Source organism: Parasteatoda tepidariorum, chromosome 7, assembly GCF_982258835.1.
Source record: "Parasteatoda tepidariorum strain Cologne lab strain chromosome 7, Ptep-v5.0, whole genome shotgun sequence".
NCBI classification, from domain to species: domain Eukaryota; kingdom Metazoa; phylum Arthropoda; class Arachnida; order Araneae; family Theridiidae; genus Parasteatoda; species Parasteatoda tepidariorum.
The window spans coordinates 21,480,116-21,500,979 of NC_141761.1; the positions used below are offsets into that span (position 1 = coordinate 21,480,116).

Sequence of the window (20,864 nt, forward strand, 5' to 3'; positions counted from 1 at the left end):
TACTGTTGCTAAAATACTCTGGTGTTTTTATTTTTGGAAAGGTAAATGGGCTGCACTCAATACTTAAATAGGCAAAATTTCATTGCTTTCGAATTCAAATTTTTTTAAAATTTCATACAATTTAGCACCATTTGATTTGTTATTGTATCGCGTTTCTGCAAGATGTAATTTAGAATTGTATGACTTCTAATTTTCTCTAAAATTTAAAATTGTTAATTCTTGAAAAAGTTTGAAAATTTCACACTTATCATAACTTTAAAATTGGAAGTAATCCCACTAATCGTCAATTCCTTAACGTTCGAAACTATTCAAGCGGGCAAAACTATAAATTTTATACTAGCGTTCAATGAATTTGATAGAACATCGGGAAAAAAATTTGCTGCATTTCCTAATGATTTTGATTTTGAAAACCAACCATATCTGTAAAAAAATTATCTGGTCTCTCTTTAGCATAATTTATTTCAGATATTGTGCTAAATTATTTTTAATTTGATAATTTTAATTGGAGGATAAAAATTAAAGTGAAATTAATAATCCCGCAATATTCCATCCAAGTCAAGTAAGTCAAAATTCCAACGCTCGAGGGTTATCGAACTTTATTGTATTTTTTTAAGAGTATTGTGTTTTTTTAATTGAAGTATGAAGTTTAAACTACTTGATTTAATTATTTTCTAAATTGAAGAAAAATTTCGGGGGAAAAGTTTTATACATTAAAATTTCTTTTTTTCGAGATGTTGAGAAAGATTCTGATTTATTTGCTGCGCTATTCTACGAAATTGTCTTTTGTTAAATATTTAATTTGCAGGACTGCAAAATCATTTTTGCTTTTGAAAATAAATTGAAATAACTAAGACGTGTTTAAGACAGAACTAATTAGAGAATTTTCCGAAACTGTTACTTCAATAGAAATTCACTGCAAGCTTAAGAAACGCGAAATGCCTAAATACATAATACAAATACAAATCAACAATGAATATAATCAACAATTGCTGGCCAGGTGGCCGAGTGGTTAGCGTGCCTGACTATTAAAGAATACTAATCTAAACATTAGTTTTCTGTATTTTTGTTAATTCTCAAAATTTCTATAAATTAACGTATCCTTAATCCTCACCTAAATGCTTAGTCTTACTCAAATGACAATGTTTTGCACATTGCAGCCACACTATAATTGTACATATTTTCTAAATTTTGTTAACGTTAATCTACGTTAATGATACTACGGTATGCTTTTCTCACTTACTCTAAGCTGTCTTTTATATTGTTATTTACTATTTTCCTTTCTTATTTTTCATTTCTCTTTACATCAACAGAATACTTGCATGTTTTCAATCATCTTATAAATCTTAAATGTAAATAATCATAACCTCTCTTTTATACAATTTTCTCAAAATTACGTTTATATATGCACTCATACATCTGTTTAAAATGTATTATACAACTATGCATTATTTTTCTTTGTAACTCTGTAAATTTCAATAAATACTTGTTGACTTGACCTGTTCCCTGGTTGTGGCTGGGATGGACTAGTAGCCAGACTTCGGACTGTACGGTTCAGGATCTTCCATGACCTAGGTATGGGTCCGAAATTTGGAGGTTATCCTTCTATGAATTGTGCCATCATGCTTTTACTTGACAAAGGTTTATAAGCCTTTTTTGAGCACACAAGCCTGCAACTGTACGCTAAACCAATAAATGACTAAATAAAAAACAAATAGGAATCAATATTAATTCATACGTGCCATTATGTCTTAGTAACTGTCTTTCAACTTCAATGCGTTGCATACATGCAATTTTTCAAGGCATTTATTGCCAAAGATATGTAAGATACTGTTATCCCCGTTGCTAATGAATCTGAAGCTCTTCAGTATTTAAAAATTGTTGAGGTAGATCGTGAACAATCCATTTAAATTTCAGACTAATCACAAAGCCACGTTTTAGAAATAAAATACTGACTTTCCCAAACTGTTTTAGGTATTTTTTATTAAATATCCACACGCTCACACAAACTTTTACTAGTCGAAGTTGGAGATTTAAGGTTTTAAAATTAAATGTTTTTAAAGAGCCTACCGAGAACCATATTTGCTATATAAATAACTTCATAACAAAATACTAAAGTCCAATCTAAATTAAATGTGGATAGATAAAGTTTAATTTTGGAACTCTGTACCAGTAAGTCATTCTAACAAAAATAAATGAATAAATTAAAACATTGAAAGGGCCTATTAGTTGATTATTAAAAGAAATATAAATTCAAATTGATTTTAAAAAACATTCTTCCAGGGAATATGAGTGTATAAATATATCGATTTAATGTCTCCAATAAGTAAAAATACGATCAATAACTCATACAAGTTTGGATAATTTTTCCTAATCAATTATATATATTTTAAATGCAAAACATATGCTTTCTACGATATTGTAAGAAGTTTTAATATTCATTTATATCTTACAAAACAACAGACCCATAATGATACCATCTTATGAATTAGTTTTATTACCCGATTAAAAGCATGCCCTTAAGACAAAGCTGTTTTTCCGCATGATTTAGCAACCACAAATGCAACCCCCTCGTCATTATCTTTCTTATTTTCCACTACCCACAATCTTTATCCTCTTCCTTCAAGCAAAATAATTTATTTGAAGGTTGGCTCCGCTCGTGGATACAGGACCGGTTTATCGACCCGTAAACAGAACCGGAAAAATCTTTAGCTCTCAGTAATTAATTTAACAATGAGTTCCATGCTGGCTTTCCATGGCGAACTTTTAAGCCGTGTTTTCCGCCTAAAAAGATTTCTCGATATCCAAGGATTTGTTGGGAATTCCGGAGAAAAAGATAGAGAAACTCTGATCTCTTACTCTCTTGAGAAGTTCTAATTTTCTGTTGAGTTCGACTTAAAGAGTTGAATGATGATCACCCATTGAGAAGTCAGAAAAGTGAGCTATCGAACTTGGTGACAAGGCTCATTATTCACGAGAAAGCTATTTAATCGGAAGGAATTTTGTTCTTTTCCATCAGTTCCTTTCCTCCATTATAAAGCGGAAGGGAAGCCACCATTGAATTTAATATTTTATTCATATATATATATATATATATATAGAATATTAAATTCTATGCCCTGCACAGGCATTTATTAACTTATTAAAACCCAACACAATTGAATCTTAACTTATAAAGATGGAAGAAGAAGAGAAATGTTTGTACTGGTATAAGTTAAAACAAAAGTATCGTAAAAATATAAAATTTTAATAGTTAGTATAAACTATTATGATAATTGCTACATCACTTTTTGATTTTTTAAGAATCAATTTAGTAGAATGAAGGTTTTAGTTTATTAAATGATTTTTTGAGACCTCGTACCGAAAGCATTTGTTATATTATAATATTCTTTACACGAGCACTTTTTGAAACCGATCATAAAGATATATGTGGATATCACTAAGATGGATGTTTTATCATTCCCCTCGTATGAGTTAAGCTGATAAATATGTAATTAGGTCAAATTTAAATATTTAGAGTAATAATTGAGCATGAAGATTTTACTTTATCGTCTTATCTTTAAGATAAATTGTTTAAAATTGCAATGTTTATCTCATGAAGAAAAAAAAATCCGTTCGTTAGCGCGTAGCAAAGCACTTTCGAGCTAAATCACAAACATTTTATTCGCTTAAATAAATAGATCGAGGTGAAAAGATAATACTTATTTATTTATTTACTTTAAAAACATGCTAATAGGAAATAACAGTTGACATGTTTCAAGCGATCAAAAATAGGCGCCCATTTTGAAGACTTGCGAGACGTGAGTGAGAAAAAAAAAGTGAGCGAGAGTTCTAGTAGTTAAACATTGACAACGAAAGATGGAAAAATAAAGACTACTTTTGCTTTTCGTGTTCTGTTTTTCATTTATTTTTTCTTTCGCTTACTGTGGTTCTTCTAGTTTTGTTCTCCCCTAAAGAGTCACCTAAGCTGAAAAATTAAGTATGCTGCTTTTTTTTTCTTTCAAAAAAACTATACCGTTAAACTTTCAACAAAACTATATATTTGAGTTATGATTGGGGCTGACTTGAAGCTGCAATTAAAATGCTCTCGAAATTTTTTTGTGCACATGCAGAGAAGCAACGAAAAATTCAAAATTCAATTTATCATTTATTTTTTAAGCTGAAAAATATTCATTTAAACAGAAACTTCACGTAAAAACGGAAAAAGTATCCTTTCTGGAAAATGCTATTGTGGCCTTAAGCCCCCAATAGCTCTTATGGTACCAAGAGTGCCATCTTTTATATATAACATATAAAACAGCATAACCCATTCATTCGTTTGATACTTTGCTTTATTTTTTTTTTAATTTACAGGATTTGCTAATAATTTGTCATAAATTCAGATTCATAAGCAAGTATTAGAAATTCTTTGTCTTTCAAGAGTTGATCATGACATATTTTTTATGACACTTGACCATAACTTTTTCAATTTCAGATTCTATAAAATACTTTATTTTTCCAAAAGGATTATACATATTTATTTCAGGTATTCCTGGAATAAAAATAAAGGCTATAAGTACAGCTAAAGACTCCTCAGGTAAGTTATTTTTACTTCAATTTTTTTAACTTAAATCACTATCAATGTTTTATTTAATTGATACTAAAAATTAAAGTATACTTGTGTTATTGAACATAATAAGAATGAATGACGAACTTGAGAATGGAAACAAATTTATGATTAAAATCATTTGCAGATATTCAACAGTCACAAGCAAAATTTCAAACTTATTTATCAGAACAACTGTACAATTCATGCAGTAGAATACTTCCAATCTACATTATTTTAAAAGGAATCCTAGATAATTTCTTCCATGAAAACTGTTTCAACATATTAAAAATAAAATATTCAGGGCGTGCTTTTTTTTAGTTCTATAATAATAGAAATTAAAGTTACACCAAATTTCATCTTGCATTTGTAAAAACTCATTTGAAAGATTGGAAAAAAAACACTCAAGTGTTTTTGATTAAATAGAATAAATGCTGAAATTCTCTTTCAGTTTAATTAATTACTTCTAAATAATGTTTTTTTAAGTAAGGAACATACCGAATAACCATCTTTTACATACCGAATACCATCTTTTACAATAAAACAAAAATTTGAGGGATATTTGTTCCGTAAATTTATCGTGCATGCACTATTTTACGCCTGCACTAAAATTTGGAACTTACTAAAATAATTTAAATTTCCTAATACTTTAATACCTTGTTTAAAATATCTTCTAAATCTCGAACTTGCATTTATTTTCCTAATGAGTTATAATTTTTTATTCGTTTCACTGAAAATATTCTTCCAATTTGCTTTTTCATTAATTGTTGTTCTTCTATAAATGGATTCTCTTTGAAATTTTTGATTCAGACTTACGTTTATGTAATTTTAGGATTGTCATGAGCTCACATTTCAAAAATTATATAGTAATTTTCATTAAAACAATTCTTTCATTAACTAAGAAACTTTTTTTACAAAATAATGTATAAAGATAATATGTAAATCAGATACTACAAAATAAGTATGTATATCAACATATTAAAAATAAGATATTCAGCACTTTTTTTTATCAATTGTGCTTGGGTATTTTCCCCTATGTCGGAGGGATTGGCCTTAAAAGGGGGGAAAAAGGAACAAATTGATGACACATAATTTTTTTGCATACCTCCTAAATTAGGATACGACGTTATGACGTGGCGAAATACTAATTTATGTTTTCAAGTAAAATCAGGCTTGTTTAGTATTAATGCCACTGAAATGTTAAAAAAAATGACGGAAAACAAAATAAATTTTCCAGAAAATAGAAAACGGGTGATATACTAGAATAAGCTAAATAAGGGAGGGTGATGCAACGGTAATAAAAAGAAATCTTAAGTATTTGGTTGTAAGTGATGCGCTGAACATTAAATTATGAAACTCATATTATTGTGATTGTTATTTTGAAGTCCACCATCGAAACATTGAATAAATTTAGTTATATTTTGAATTTTTGCACTTACAGATTACACAGAATTATCTGCCTTAATAGGATCATCAATTCATCTCCCTTGCAATTTAAGCCAAGATTCTAATGAAGATGGAGTAAAATTAGTTCTGTGGTATAAATTAGACTTTCCCAATCCAATCTATACCCTGGACATCAGAACTAACACCATTGAAGCCAAACATTATTCAAGTAAGATCTTTGGTTCCAGAGCTTATTTCAACGTGACAAAGCATGCCACCGCTCATCTAAGAATAAACCCACTTAAGGACGATGATGAAGGAGAGTACAGATGCCGAATAGACTATAAAAGAGGCCGAACGATAAACCGAATAGTAAAGCTCAATGTTATTGGTAAGTTAAAGGAAACTATTTCACTTTGATGCCATGGAATGATTTGGAGGTTGCATGTACGGCAGTTGAAAGGTTTGATAACGGTTTGGTCGAATTCAAGGTTTAGATATACGGTAATTAAATTGTTTATTTAAGGTAGTCAAAAATTTTATAAAGCATAATTTTTTGATGCAAGTAACTCAATGCGCAGCCAAAGCGTCATAATGGTCATAAAATTATTTAATTTAATTAAAGGGTGCTAAGAATAGATTTATTTGTTTATATGCTTTTTTAACATAGATAGAAAGATTTTTATCTGAATGTTTCTGAGATGAAGCACGTTGCTTACTGAGTTAAACAGTGAGAACACAGTGTACCCTAACCTTTTTATCTCCCCGGACTGGTCAACGTTTGATACTTTTACCACGGCGGTTGAAGGAGGTTCTTGATTGTTTATATTTTAGATTGTTTTGATTTACTTTCTTTAATTTAAACATCTATAAATATGCTTACAAAATAAAACACAATTTCAAGGCTGGGTATTGATGAGACTTAAGTTGACAACTCTCAGCTCTCGGTTAACCTCTCGTCCATAGAAAGTCGTACACACCCGAGAGAAATGCACCACAGTAAATGAAATGAAAATAATTTAATGTTCCTTGGACGGCCGGTTATCCTTTGATCCATGGACTGGTACCAGTCCGCTGCCCGGAAGTAGGAGACCAGTGGTATAGAGTATAGGTGTTTAAACTATTTTGCTTACTTGAGACTGTAACAAAGGATTAAAAAACATTTCAAGCTGCTGCAGTTTTTTAACAGGTATTTCATGATTATGTTTTATATAAAATAACACATAAATCTTAGGGTAATTTAAATAACGTGAGCGGAGATGTGCTGCAAAAACACAGATAGGCATTTGAGCAAAATTGAATAAGTGAAATGAATTTTTTTTTTATAATTTTTTAGATTTTAGAATTGTGAAAAATTTTAATCTTCATCTAACATGCTTTTCTACATGTCTAGAAATTTTTGAGCATGTTAATCCGTAATAATGTACAGCAAAATTAACATAGTGCCAAATTTAAGCACATTATCCTACTTATTGACTGCATAACACGATAACATTGTTCCTTTTAACAATGTATTTAGATTGCAGCCGATTCATTTTGTATTATGATACAAGATACATGTTCATACACTGGTATGAGCGAATCTAGTCCAATGTTGAACCCATTTTTCTAAAAAATCACTGTAATATTCACTTAATATGTAATTCAAAATGAAATCTATGTTGTTTTTTTTAGTTCCTGTTAAGTATGTAAGAATAAGAGGTGAAAGAAATATTACCTATTCTGGAGTAATTGGACCTTTTTCAGAAGGTCAAAAGCTAACTCTCATTTGTGAAGCAACTGGAGGTATATCCCTTTTAAGAAGTAAAATTATATTGTTTTAAAGATATTCAGTATATCTAAATACTTTATATTGAGTATCTTTATATATTTTCTTTAGGCAGACCGACACCTCGCGTTTTTTGGAAGAAGGAACAAAGGGAATTAGAAAGCACTACATACGTTGATCACAATGGTATGGTGATGAATATCGTTGTTATTGATTCTTTAACACGAGAAGACTTATCAACCATTCTAACATGCCACGCAATGAACAATAATATTACATCACCAGTTTTTTCTTCAGTGATGTTCAACATGAATTGTGAGTACGTGCGCATTTTATAAACTTTTACATATTTGAATTATTAATTAAATATTTATTGCCTCCATATAAATTTTTAATTTAAAAAAAAATTCTTTCAATAATAAATTTTCCTTTATATTCATGAATTGTAATTAATTATTTTTAATTTATATGGTCTATGATTTCAAGACTTTTTTTTATTTGTTTCATGTTACTATTAAAAAAGTAAAATATGCTTGTTCCGAACATAATTTTTAGTGAATGTAAAATCTTTAATAATTCTGCAGAAGTGGATCCAGCCATGAAATGTCTACTACTTTACTTAAAAATTTATATCTGCATACTGACATTGTGAAATTAAAGAATAGTTTTAAAAAAATAATTATATCATCATACATTTTTCATAACTAAGATGCGATTTATGTCTTTATTTCAAACATTTATGCAATCCTTCCAAACCAAAATAACCACCATACTGCAATTCTTGTAATATTTCAGTATATTTATGAACAGGGATTAAATTTTTAAAACATCACAATTTAAATTTTATAATAGATATTGTGGTTCAGGGCCAAACTTATGAAGATAATTTCTATAAAACATGCCTGTGTTTTTTATAAAATTCGAATTAATAGAGCAAGAAATTATTCAAGATTTACTTTCCCATTCGAGAAAAATAAATATCACATTTATCAATGGTTACTTTAATACATTTTTGAAGTTGGTATTTGTCTTGAAATTATTTATTCAAAAAAGAGTTAATGGAAGAAAATGAAAAATCACTTTTTACAGTACAATTTTAGTTATATTTCAAATGCTTCACGCGTTTTATTAACGAAATGAACATTTATCCAAAAAGATCCAGGCAAATATTGAGCTTAAATAAAGCTGGAAAATAATTTTATTGTCATAATTTATTTTAATTTTACAGCTCTTACCGAGTATTCTGATAGTAGTAAAAAATTAAATAATTATAATAAATACTCGCAATTAACTTGCTCACAAATACATTTTATAGCTCAGAGGGACATTGAAAAATGTACAAATTATGTTTATTCATTAAACTGTTTTCAGTTGTTTCTTGCTCCTAAAACAGTTAAATGGCATGTACTTAAGATAACTTTTTGTCCGTTTTACAAACAGGCAAAATATTCTTCCTTTCTTTTAAATTTCACTGTCACATATTTTACTAATCATTGTCTTACATACCTGTTTTGGAGCTTAATCCATCTGTTTCTTTAACCTTCTTTAAAAGGCTCTCTTGTCCACATATGCTTAACTTGGGGATGGTGCTAGTCCTTACCCCCTTGGTCTTTTTAAAACGATATATTTCACTGATAAAGAGAGTATTGATTTCGCGATTTGATTATTTTTTAATTAGGTAAAAAACGTATGATGATGCTTCAAAAATTTCACTAAATACTGCAATTGGCCAATCTGTCTTTAATTTTGTAATAACGTTTTTTTTTTTTTTTTGCTGTAATATATTAATTTTTTCCTCAGTTTTAGCGTATCCAAGAATGATCACTATTTATATTCATAATGAACTTCAAAAAAAAATTTTTTTTTTAAGTTTAACTTTTTACAAAGACGAATTATGATTTTGCTTTCATTTCCCCCGTTTCAAAAATTTCCGTATGGAAAGATTTTAGCTTTATTATTTAGTTAAATGTTGTTGAATTCGGGCAATCGACAAATTATTACATTTACGACCTCATGAACCATACAATACGTCTATAATGAATCTTACATCCTGCTGTCTTCTGTTGCAAATTACAATTGCTTTCCGAAACATTTTGGAATATCCCGTACATAATGAATTATGTATGGTCACACAAAATCTAGAATCTATCGCTATTTATCACATTTATAACACGTTTACTGGGAAATTTATAAAGTAAAAGCGCTTCCAAAGCACAATCGTATGAATGAAGACTACATCAATACATTTTAAACTACAATGCGTGTAAAAGAAATGTGCTTTTCCCACTCTATTGCGATTTTTCCAGAGAACATGTGCGATTATGATACTGTGCCTTTAAGAAGATTACCATTTAGTGTTTAATTGTTTTTAATATAAAAGAGAAAAATATTTTGGAAAGACAAATGGAATGTTGATTGTCATTTTAAATGCATTCTTCTAAAGGCGTAATGGATGGAGTATTAAAGATTATTCAAGGTGTGCAATTATCGGAAATAATAGGTGATTTGGGAGAAAAATAATATCCTGAATGAGAACAAATTAACCTTCAAAATTATTATTATTATTTTTTACGTGATACAGATTTTTAAATCTATGCTTTTGTTCTATTAAAAATTTTAAGTCCATATAACAACATAATTTGTGAAAGAAAAAGTAATTGATATTGATTAGTGGTTTAAAAATTTTACAGTTTTATTTTTTAAAAATGATAATTTTTAAGTTGAATTAATGATAATATTTCAGATGATTTGAAACAGATTGATGCATTGTTATTATTATAAAAAGTAATTTTATTTATTTTGATCTGTCGATTCTTGCTTTAATAATAATGTTCTAAGTATTGAAATATTTTATAATTATGACAGTGAAAATACAAGATGTTTAAAGAGTAATAACATTTATTGAATTTTACTGATAGTTATTATTTCTTTCATATTATATTATTGACAAATAATATATAATGAAATATTATAATAGTTTTTCATAATTCAGCATAGTATAATAATATATTCAAGGGAAATATTCTATTATTGAAGTAAATTTTTCAGGTGCTCAAATTCGAAATTTAATTAAAAATAAAATATTTGATTTTTGTTCTCTTAAATATAATGTTAAAGTCATTTTAAATTTATTAATGCCTTCCGGAAGATCTGACTTTTAACTTTAGATGAGTTCAACGTCTACACATGTCTGAAACAAAAGTGTGGCGAAAGTAAACTTTTTTCTCTTGTCTGTATCAACACCACCAACTGATAAATTTTTTATTTTATATCTGAGATTCAGCACTGTTGAGGATTACAGACCCTTATCCAACAAACATTACGCTGAAAATACTAAAGTCTTAAACTTCAGAAAAAAGAGCACTGTGTCATTTTCTTTAATAAGATATACAATACTGCAGACTTTCATTTTAGATTGAAAATTTTTCCCACAACAAAATTTGTCAATTATTTTTCATATTTTTAAATTTAATATCTTTACCATTTTTATATTTTTAAAGTATAAATAATATTTTCCATTTTGAATGAAAAAATTATTTGAAATGTGTTATAATGAAGAATATTTCTTCAGGAAAAACTTTCATCCTGCACTTTAAACAAATAAATTTGAACTGAAGAAAAATAAGCGAATAAAACTATTCAGAATGAAGGCCAAAATCTTCAATTAAATAGTAGAGCTACTATAACACTTTTTTCCTTTTCATCATTTCAACTGAGTTAAATTTTTATCCTTTAAACAAAAGTGTGTTTTTTACATTCTATATTACTTTTATCTATTGTTTCTATGTTAATATTACAATTTTTTGCCTCTTCATGATACGTAATGCTTCTCACGTAGGGATGTTTTGCACGCAAATTAAAAATTTTGAAAATTCTTAACTGGTAATTCAAATTTAGGGAGAGGGATGTTATATAAGAAGACTTAACACATCTTTTTATGTTGTTTCTTTGTCAAAATTATTTTTCTTAATTCATTTTTCAGAATAAAACAAGTGCACGCAATTAATAATTCACATCATGCTTTAAAAATAGATTGAAACCTATGGAAACAACAACCCTTAATAAAATAAGAAATCCCGTGAGAAAACTCTAGGAAATTATTTTAGAATTGTATAATTATTATTAAATAGCACTTTATAGCACATGTGGTTAAGATTACTTGAAAAATGTTTCCTTTAAAATTTAGTTTAGAGCATATATATATATATATATATATATATATATATATATATATATATATATATATATATATATATATATATATATATATATATATATATATATATATATATATATATATATATATATATATATATATATATATATATATATATATATATATATATATATATATATATATATATATATATATATAAGTAGTATCAATGTGTAAGCAAACTTGTGTCAAAAAATAGTCTACAATCTAAACAATCATATTTTTCAATAATTTAACTGTACCCAGACTTTGTTTAAACAAGTAAAAAAACAATGTTACTAACATAGCTGCTTTTATTTCTGACTAGTGAAGCCACTGAACGTAAAAATAACAACTCATTTAGAGGTCTTAACAAATGGTGAAGAAATAGAAATCAGTTGCCGAAGTGAAGGTTCTAAGCCTCCGGCAGAAATAATTTGGTTACGAGAGAACGATACTGTCTCTCCTTCATCTACTCACCTATATGATCATATAACCATAAGTATAATGCAAATGAACGTTTCAGCAGATGACAATGGAAGGAAAATCACATGCAAAGCTCAAAATCCTCATTTACCTGAAAGTGCCTTACAAGACAGCCTTACACTATTTGTGCAATGTAAGCATTTTTCTGCATAACATTATTGTACTAATTTTGTTATTTTTTTACAGCACAAAATTATAACTAAACATTAAATACATTAAAAAAAATTATTTTTGTCTTTTATTAGTAGTTGAAGGAGAAAGTCGGAATAATTCTTGTAGCTTTTCTTTGATGCAGATGTTTGGTCAGTCATAATTTAAAGCTTTGATTTTTTATCCATAACACTTTTCTAATTTTTAAATTCTTTGTTTTGCTTATAAACAGATTGGATACTAAAAGTTTGCATATTAACCCATTTTAGACAAAACGTAAAAATTTTAAAAAATGGGTTATTTTTATTGCTAAATTAGATTCATCAAGACACAAAAAAATTTCGTGCATGAAAAATAATACTTTTTTTAAAACATGAAATGAAGCGGACATGCATCTTTGTCCATATCAGTAAATAAATCATTTAATTTAATACTAGGTCTCTTATGGCATTGATTGTTTTTTTTTATTTCATTAAAAGAGTTTATTATCTATAATAGAAACACATGAAAAAGCTGAAGTAGAAAAATAATATATTTTTAAAAGTCAAATATGTCAATATCCCTTTCAAGTTTAAGAAAAATAAAAAAAAATAATAAACTAGCGTAATTTAATTTTTTAACAGAAAATGTTTTCTCCAATGTAATTGCTAAAATTTTATGAATGTCTTCAATATACACAAAAAAAAAGTCAGCCGAAATGAGTTAATACATGTATTGGGAAGTAAATTATTCATGTTTTAAAGAGAGGGGTCCCAGAAGTGCAGAAGTTCTGGGTCAATAGGAACCTTATTTTCCAACGTCTACCAGAATCGGTGCTGAGAATTTTGGTATAAAAATCTTGAATCTCATACTACTTTCAAAGAAGCACTGACGCTTAACACAATACAGATTTACTTCACGGCGAAAAATCCTGGCAAGTTAGGCAAGAAATTCATGTTATCAACAGATCTAAAATCCAAACACACTTTTTGAATGACTATGGCCAAGGGTAAAGAACCCTCGATTGAATCATATGTTCGAGGAAGTTTGAGTCATAGGACGTGTGTAATCAAATTTCACTCGTTTATCTGAAATTTGAAATCAACGCAACTATCAGGATTTTTTTTACCAACATATGCAAAACTTGAAGCTTCACAGTGCAAATAGAAAAAGAAAACTGAAACATCCTGAATAACTTTGGATCTAATGAATTGATTTTCACGTATTTGGATTCAATTTAAAAGTTTTTCTATGATGACTACAAATTTTTTATTTAGTGACTTCACACTATGTTACAAAATCAAACACAAAATTTTTCTTCACTTTCTTTGAGTACGTACGTACCTTTTTAGACGTATTTGGATTCTTTAGACTCTTTATGAAGGGGTAACCACATTCTGGAAAATATGGTACCAATAGTTTGGTCAGAAGAGCTGTCTAAAGTTTGAACTCCTTAATCTTAATTTTACTTTTTGCGTATTTAGCCATAGCTTTTTTAAGCAACTAAGATTTTTTTTCATCACGTTTATAAAATTCACTCGCCCAAAGATAATTCCCTTCAAAAATACTTTCTTAATATTTTTTATTATTTTTTTTTCATCATTTTATTTATTTATAGTCAAAATAATTTGAACGGTAAGGTGTGCAAATCTTTGCATAACTTTAAAGAATTTAATTTTAGAAGACTAAATAAAGGAAAATTAAACGAAATTGACCGAATAATTCCTAAAAAAAAAAACAAATTCTAACATTGCGATTTTTTTAAAAATTAATTTCCGAGATGCAATTTGACCAATTTTTCTGAGAGTATTCATCTTTCCAATAATATTACATTCATTAAAATGATGTGAAAATTTATATACCTTATTTTTTAGAAAAACATTTTTCTCACGTAATTATCTTTGGATGAGCAAATTTTATAAATTGTGAGAAAAAATTTCTCGTCATTTAAATTGTTATCGTGGTATGGTGCTTAAATATTCGGCAGATATTCTGATTCTGAGTAGTATAAACAAGAATGCCTTTCAAGACACATCGCAAAGATGTTACAATCACTCATTAATAAAGTTGCAGACCAATAACTAAGGAAATGTGCTGCATGATGTAGAATTCACTGATGCCCTGTCCATCATTTCTACGAAATCTTTGACATTGTTTATTGCAATGCTTGCACCCCAATTACACGACGAGAATATATTCGTGAGCTAACAGAAGAAATAAGCTTTTCGAGTGCCTCCCTCCAACGATAGAGTATATTCTATTAAACAAATGAAATGCATCTTTCATACATACGTGAGGAAAAATAAGACTTTTCCTATCTGCGAGAAATGCCTGAAAGTGGTTTGTAGTGAAAATATTGGTATCGCTATCGAAGATGAATATTTGTACAGCTGCCTCGTTTGTATTATTTGTATTTGTATATTTTGTTCATTTTCTCATTAATCGTACTTCCACGTAATATATATATATATATATATATATATATGTATATATATATATATATATATATATATATATATATATATATATATATATATATATATATATATATATATATATATATATATATATATATATATATATATATATATATATATATATATATATATATATATATATATATATATATATATATATATATTATAAGTATTTGCTTTGGTATGACTTATGGTTTACTTACATTTGGTTTACTTATATTTCAAATAAAGCACAAATTGAAATTCTTCGGCGTTTTCCATTTAGTTTAAAATACTAATATTAAAGTATTTTTAAAGGACTCCGTTGAAAATTCCTGACAAAAATATCGCAAGGTGCAATCCCAATAAGATTAAGAACGAAGCATTTTTTTTTTTTTTGTTAAATGGCCCAGTTTCTTAGATTTGACAGATTATAAATTTAATTGCAAAAATTCGTTCAGATCTAAAAGTTGTATTTGACTCATACTTTTCCTTTTTTTTTGTGATTACCTTAATTTCTATATCTTCATGGCGAAGTGTTTGGAATGCTCTAAAAAAGAGCAATATTATTGCTTATTAAAAGATACCCGAATAATATTGGAGGCACAAAGAGAAGTTGAAGAAAAAAACACGGAATTTAAATTCTTATCAATATGGGGTCCGAAACTAACTCTTCTTGAATTCAGGGCCCACTTCTTCCCTTTAACGTCATCGGGATGTGACTGAGGCGCATGTGCATGAGGCGCACGTATTTTAATTCAGTGTCTCAAAATCAAGAATTGATAACAAAATTTTATGCTGCACTTGATGCCATTTTCCTTTTAGCTCTAAGTAAATACTTCAGACACATAAGCAAATGAAATCATTGACGTTAGAAGCGAATTGTAACAAAAATGTATCGATATGGAATTTAAAAGGAAAAAATCACATACACTTCTGCGAAACTTACTTCCAATGCAAATGTTTTAGATCAAAGAAATATACTTTGTTAGTTACCGAATAAAGTAAAATCTTTATGAGTTTTCAGTCAGACAAAGCTTTTAAAATATTTGAATACTATTGTTTCAAAATCAACTTTTAATTTAAATGTTGAAACATTCATTCCTAAAATAAATTCAAAAAAATAAATAACTCTTCAATCGTCAGTAAATAAATTTCCAAGTTCTTTCAACACGATTTTTAAAATTATACTTAGAATAAAGCACGTATTCAATTTTCATGTTTGCATAAATTTTATGTAGATTATTTTAGCTTTAACTTCTGAGTATAAAAAAAAATGTGATTAATTCAATATTTAAATTGAATGAATTATATATATATTTTTAGATGCACCCCGCCTCTCACTTGTTTTTGGAACAAATGTTCAATATGAACACATTAGAGAAGGAAGTGACGTTTATTTTGAATGCAATGTTCAGTCTAATCCACCAATTTCTGAAATAAAATGGAAGTTTCAGTCAGAAGATCTGTATCATGAACCACTCAAAGGAATCATGATAAAAAATCATTCGCTTTTGTTGCACAATGTAAGCAAGAAAAATAGAGGAATGTATCAATGTCTTGGAGAAAATTCCTTTGGTGAGGGAAAGAGTGAAGAGATCTATCTAAGAATACAATGTAAGCATTCAATCAACTTTATATCAAACAATTTATTTTATCACAGCCTTTACAATAAATCAACTTGGTCGTAGGGTATATTTAATTAATTTTAGAAAGGAAAAGAATATAGAAAGAAAGGAAGAAGGAATATATATATATATATATATATATATATATATATATATATATATACAGTCGAACCCCGCTATAGTGAACCGTCTGCGGACTCAGTAATGTGTCCACTATAACCGATGGTTCACTATATCCAAATTTTTTGAAGAATATTTTTTGCATAAGACAGTTGAATGATTGAAAATTGGCTTTGCAATTTTGCATAAGTTATTTAAAAAATTATTTACTAATTATCAGATAATAAAGCAAAAATTGATGGAAAAAGTAATTACGTCGCTAAATATTAGTTTTATTTTCACTTTTTATGAAAAAAATTTGTGATTTTTGATTGAACACAATTTGATTTCAAATTGAGTTCATCAATTTTCTTATCTACAATGTGCAAAGAATGCAAGATTTTTACATTTTGAACAAGATTTCGAACCATCTTAACAAAGCATCTCCTACGTTTTCTCTTTGAGCTCCACGCAGTTTTTTCGATGAAACCATGTTTTTGTCGTATGCCGCAAGAATTGCACTTCGATTTTTCCAAATGTTTGAAACTGTAGATTTTGACAAGCAAAATTCCTTACACAGTGTCGATTGATTGGTTCCATCATCAATACGCTTTACAATTTTAACTTTTTCCTCTATCGAAAACGCTTTTCTCTTTAGAGAATTTGCCATTTTCACTGCTTTTGAAATAAAAATCTTGTCTCAAATAGATAATGTAAGAATATGAAGAGAGCATCTGTAGAATGAGTTAAATTGTTCCCCTTCTTGATTGTCAAGGGGTGATTTGTAAAGAATATGGTTTGAACAGATAAGAAAATTCCAAAAATTCAGCAGGTGGCCAAGTTAACTAGTTGTAGAGGAAGCTTGGGGAAAAGAGATATAGCGAGGCTTGTCAGGGAGGGGGGAGTATAAGATAAATGATCTGTTTGACATTTATTACAGTATAGTTAAAAGTGATAAGCATAAAGGAGAGTAATATGACACATTTTATAGGAATGCATTCATTTTCAGTCCCAACACCTACAAGTTTAAAGATGGAGGACTGAAAAAGATATTTAAAGAAATGCAATTTGAGTCCACTATAACCGAGTGTTCACTATAGCGGGGTTCGACTGTATATATATATATATATATATATATATATATATATATATATATATATATATATATATATATATATATATATATATATATATATATATATATATATATATATATATTACTACATTAGAATTTTTTCTTAAATATACAGCTCTTATAATTAAACATGTTATTTTTTTTATTATAATATTAAAATTTTATTGTTTATAAAAGTTGTCTTAGTTATGAAATTATCCAAAATATTTTTCTAAGTTTATTTTTAAATCAAATCTTCTTTCAAATTATATCCAATTGGAAATAAATAGCTTACGCATTTATTGATGCATTGAGTTAATCGCTGCTGTATCTCTCCATATCTTTATTGATGTATTGAATAATGAGTTATTTAAAATAATTACACTTTATAAACAGATACGGTTAAAAACCTTTGCGAGTTTTAGTTTGTTTTAATTCATTTATTTATTTTTCATTCCGTACTTATTTTCTAATGCAATACCAATGTTCAGTAATGACAAATCTCTGTAGTAATCAGTTTTCTGAAATAAATTTAATTATCTATTGAAATTAATTGCTTTCTTCCTTAAGAACTTATTATGAGCTTTCTGATACCACATTTTTTCCTTTAACAAGTTACTCCCTTTTATAATCAAATCATTAGTTTATTAGTTTATTTAAGTGAGTTTGCAATTTAAGATCAATATTTTTTTTCTAATGATAAACAACAAAAATATTTTGTGTTTTCGCTAATATTTTTATCACGTTGTCAACATCTTAAGTAATTATATAAAATGTAAATCTCCTTTTTAAATCACGCCTTTAGATTATTTTTGCTTAAGTGTTAAAATTTATAAAGATAAATTATTCATAAGTTTTGAAGATACTTACTTTGAACTTTTACAAGTTTCATCCATTCTAAAATATCATGGAATTGCATAGTGTTGGCAGATTGAATTGCCAAACAAAACAACACTCTTAACTGAAATTAATCATGATCTTTCTTATAGATGAAAAAGTCAATTTCTCACAACATACTTTGCTATTTGCCAATTTTTTCTTTTAAAAAAATAAGAAAAATAACCTAAACGAATTTTTTTGTATCAAAATCTCAGCATTTTAAACAATGTATGTTTTACCAAATCTCATGTTATTGTTCTTCTTACGTGTAATTTTTCTATTAAATTCCACCTTTTATTTTTCATAAAATTGACTGATTAAGGTTTTATCCGAATGTGGTATTGACATTTGTTTCATAGGGGGAGCATAATGATAAATTTTTGTCATGATAAACTCGCGTATGTTAAAAAATTTTTATTTAAGAGGATATTTTGTCTGTCATATCCATAGATAATGGGAAAATAATTATTTTTAAAATTAAAATAATTATTTTTTAACTATGTTTTAATGCATCAAACTACTTAACTTTGCCATATTTAATCCCAGCTTGAATTTTAAATTATAAATATATGCCATTACTCTATTAAATATTTTTTTTTTAAAGTTTCAATTTTTCGTTAACTTTGATGAAAATTTTTTCAAACATTTTGTTATAGATGTGCTAGGTTTTGCATGTAGGATGGAATTATAAATTCTTTAACAAACACAAAATATATGTGTATATCACCCTTATATCATTAAAGATTACTATCCTCCATTTCAAGTAATGTCCCATCCCTAAGTACTCAGCATGTACGTGCAGTTACAATCTACCACTTTAATAATTGAAGTGCACCCTTACATAGATTCTCCTGTCTGCAGTACAAGACAGCTTCGCACATATGGAATCGCTCGACATGGGAGGAGCAACATTTCCTGTTCTGTAGATGCAGACCCAAATGAAGTGAACTTTACATGGACATTTAATGGAAGTAAGAGGAGGGAATTGCCTGGTGCTTCCGGCCATCGAACTGATCGAGGAGCTGAAAGCATCATCGAATATCAACCGTTGACAGTGACAGATTACGGAGTAATACAATGTCACGCAAAGAACACAATTGGAAACATGGTTAAGCCTTGTATATATAATATTGTGCCTTCAGGTAGCCTAATTTTTTGATAGATTTCCTGATAGGTTATTTCGAATAATGTATATGTTTACGCCCTACATTTATTCTTTACTATTTTTACAGAATTTACTTTTCCGAATTATACTGTGATTAATTTCCCTGAAAAAAATTAAATACATAGTTTTTTTTTATCTAGAGAAAATATAAATGCATACAATTTGATTAAGAAGTAGTCTTGAAATATTAAGAGGATACTTTAAGAACGTTAAAAACTCTCTCACTCAGCAAAACATTAAAAATTAAATGATCAGAAACTGTCTCTCACTGTTGTTAGCATCGCATTGTTCAGAAAATCAGATGATGTGGTTCCTAAATTACAATATTTAAAAAAAAATTTGGTTGTCATCTTTGTAAACAAAATGCAAGTAAGTTACAAGAGTAGTTGGTAGCATTATGTAAAACTGCGTCCAGTAAACAGATGCGTTAAAGTAATGAAAACACAATCTTAGTCATTAGAAAGAATTACACTTACTCTCTCTTACTTCTGACAAGGCATAAATTTATCTTTGCAGACTTTCTTCTTATAGTTCATACTTTTTTTAACTACTTGAGTCTCAATTATCAAACCACAAAATCAAAGATTAAACAACTAAAAACTAGATCTCAATTTTTTGTAATCTTTCACTGAATAAACTTCTTATAACAATAGTTTCAAAATGTCCACCATAAGCCACAATTATGTATTGGGTAACGAATTTTTGATACAAGAAGATGCAAAGAAAAACTGCAGAAATAAATTTTCACCGCCATCTGTTGGAAAATGATAGAACTGAAACTTGGAATTCCGGGTGAAAATCATAATTTGTAAAAGAAATTGCTGAAAAAGTTTTTTTGTTGTTGTTATCAGCTAATTAATTTTGTAAATCATAAGTCCAATTTAGATCTCTATTTGGTTTTGGAAAAATGCTTAAAATTAAAATCATTCAATTAAATCATTTTACACGAATATCAATCAATGTAATAACAATCAAAT

The 20,864-nt window shown here is 27.8% G+C and overlaps 1 protein-coding gene across 1 annotated transcript in view; it reads left to right on the top strand.

Annotated features, from left to right (window-relative positions):
* LOC107449488 (adhesion molecule nephrin-like) overlaps positions 1–20,864 on the top strand; it is a 55,782-nt gene that overhangs the window by 22,328 nt on the left and 12,590 nt on the right. Inside the window, exons 2-8 of the mRNA XM_043046568.3 lie at positions 4,523–4,573; positions 6,024–6,359; positions 7,643–7,753; positions 7,848–8,051; positions 12,260–12,550; positions 16,329–16,619; positions 19,568–19,864. Coding sequence (XP_042902502.3) covers positions 4,523–4,573; positions 6,024–6,359; positions 7,643–7,753; positions 7,848–8,051; positions 12,260–12,550; positions 16,329–16,619; positions 19,568–19,864 — 1,581 coding nt within the window. The remainder of the gene's footprint in view (positions 1–4,522; positions 4,574–6,023; positions 6,360–7,642; positions 7,754–7,847; positions 8,052–12,259; positions 12,551–16,328; positions 16,620–19,567; positions 19,865–20,864) is intronic.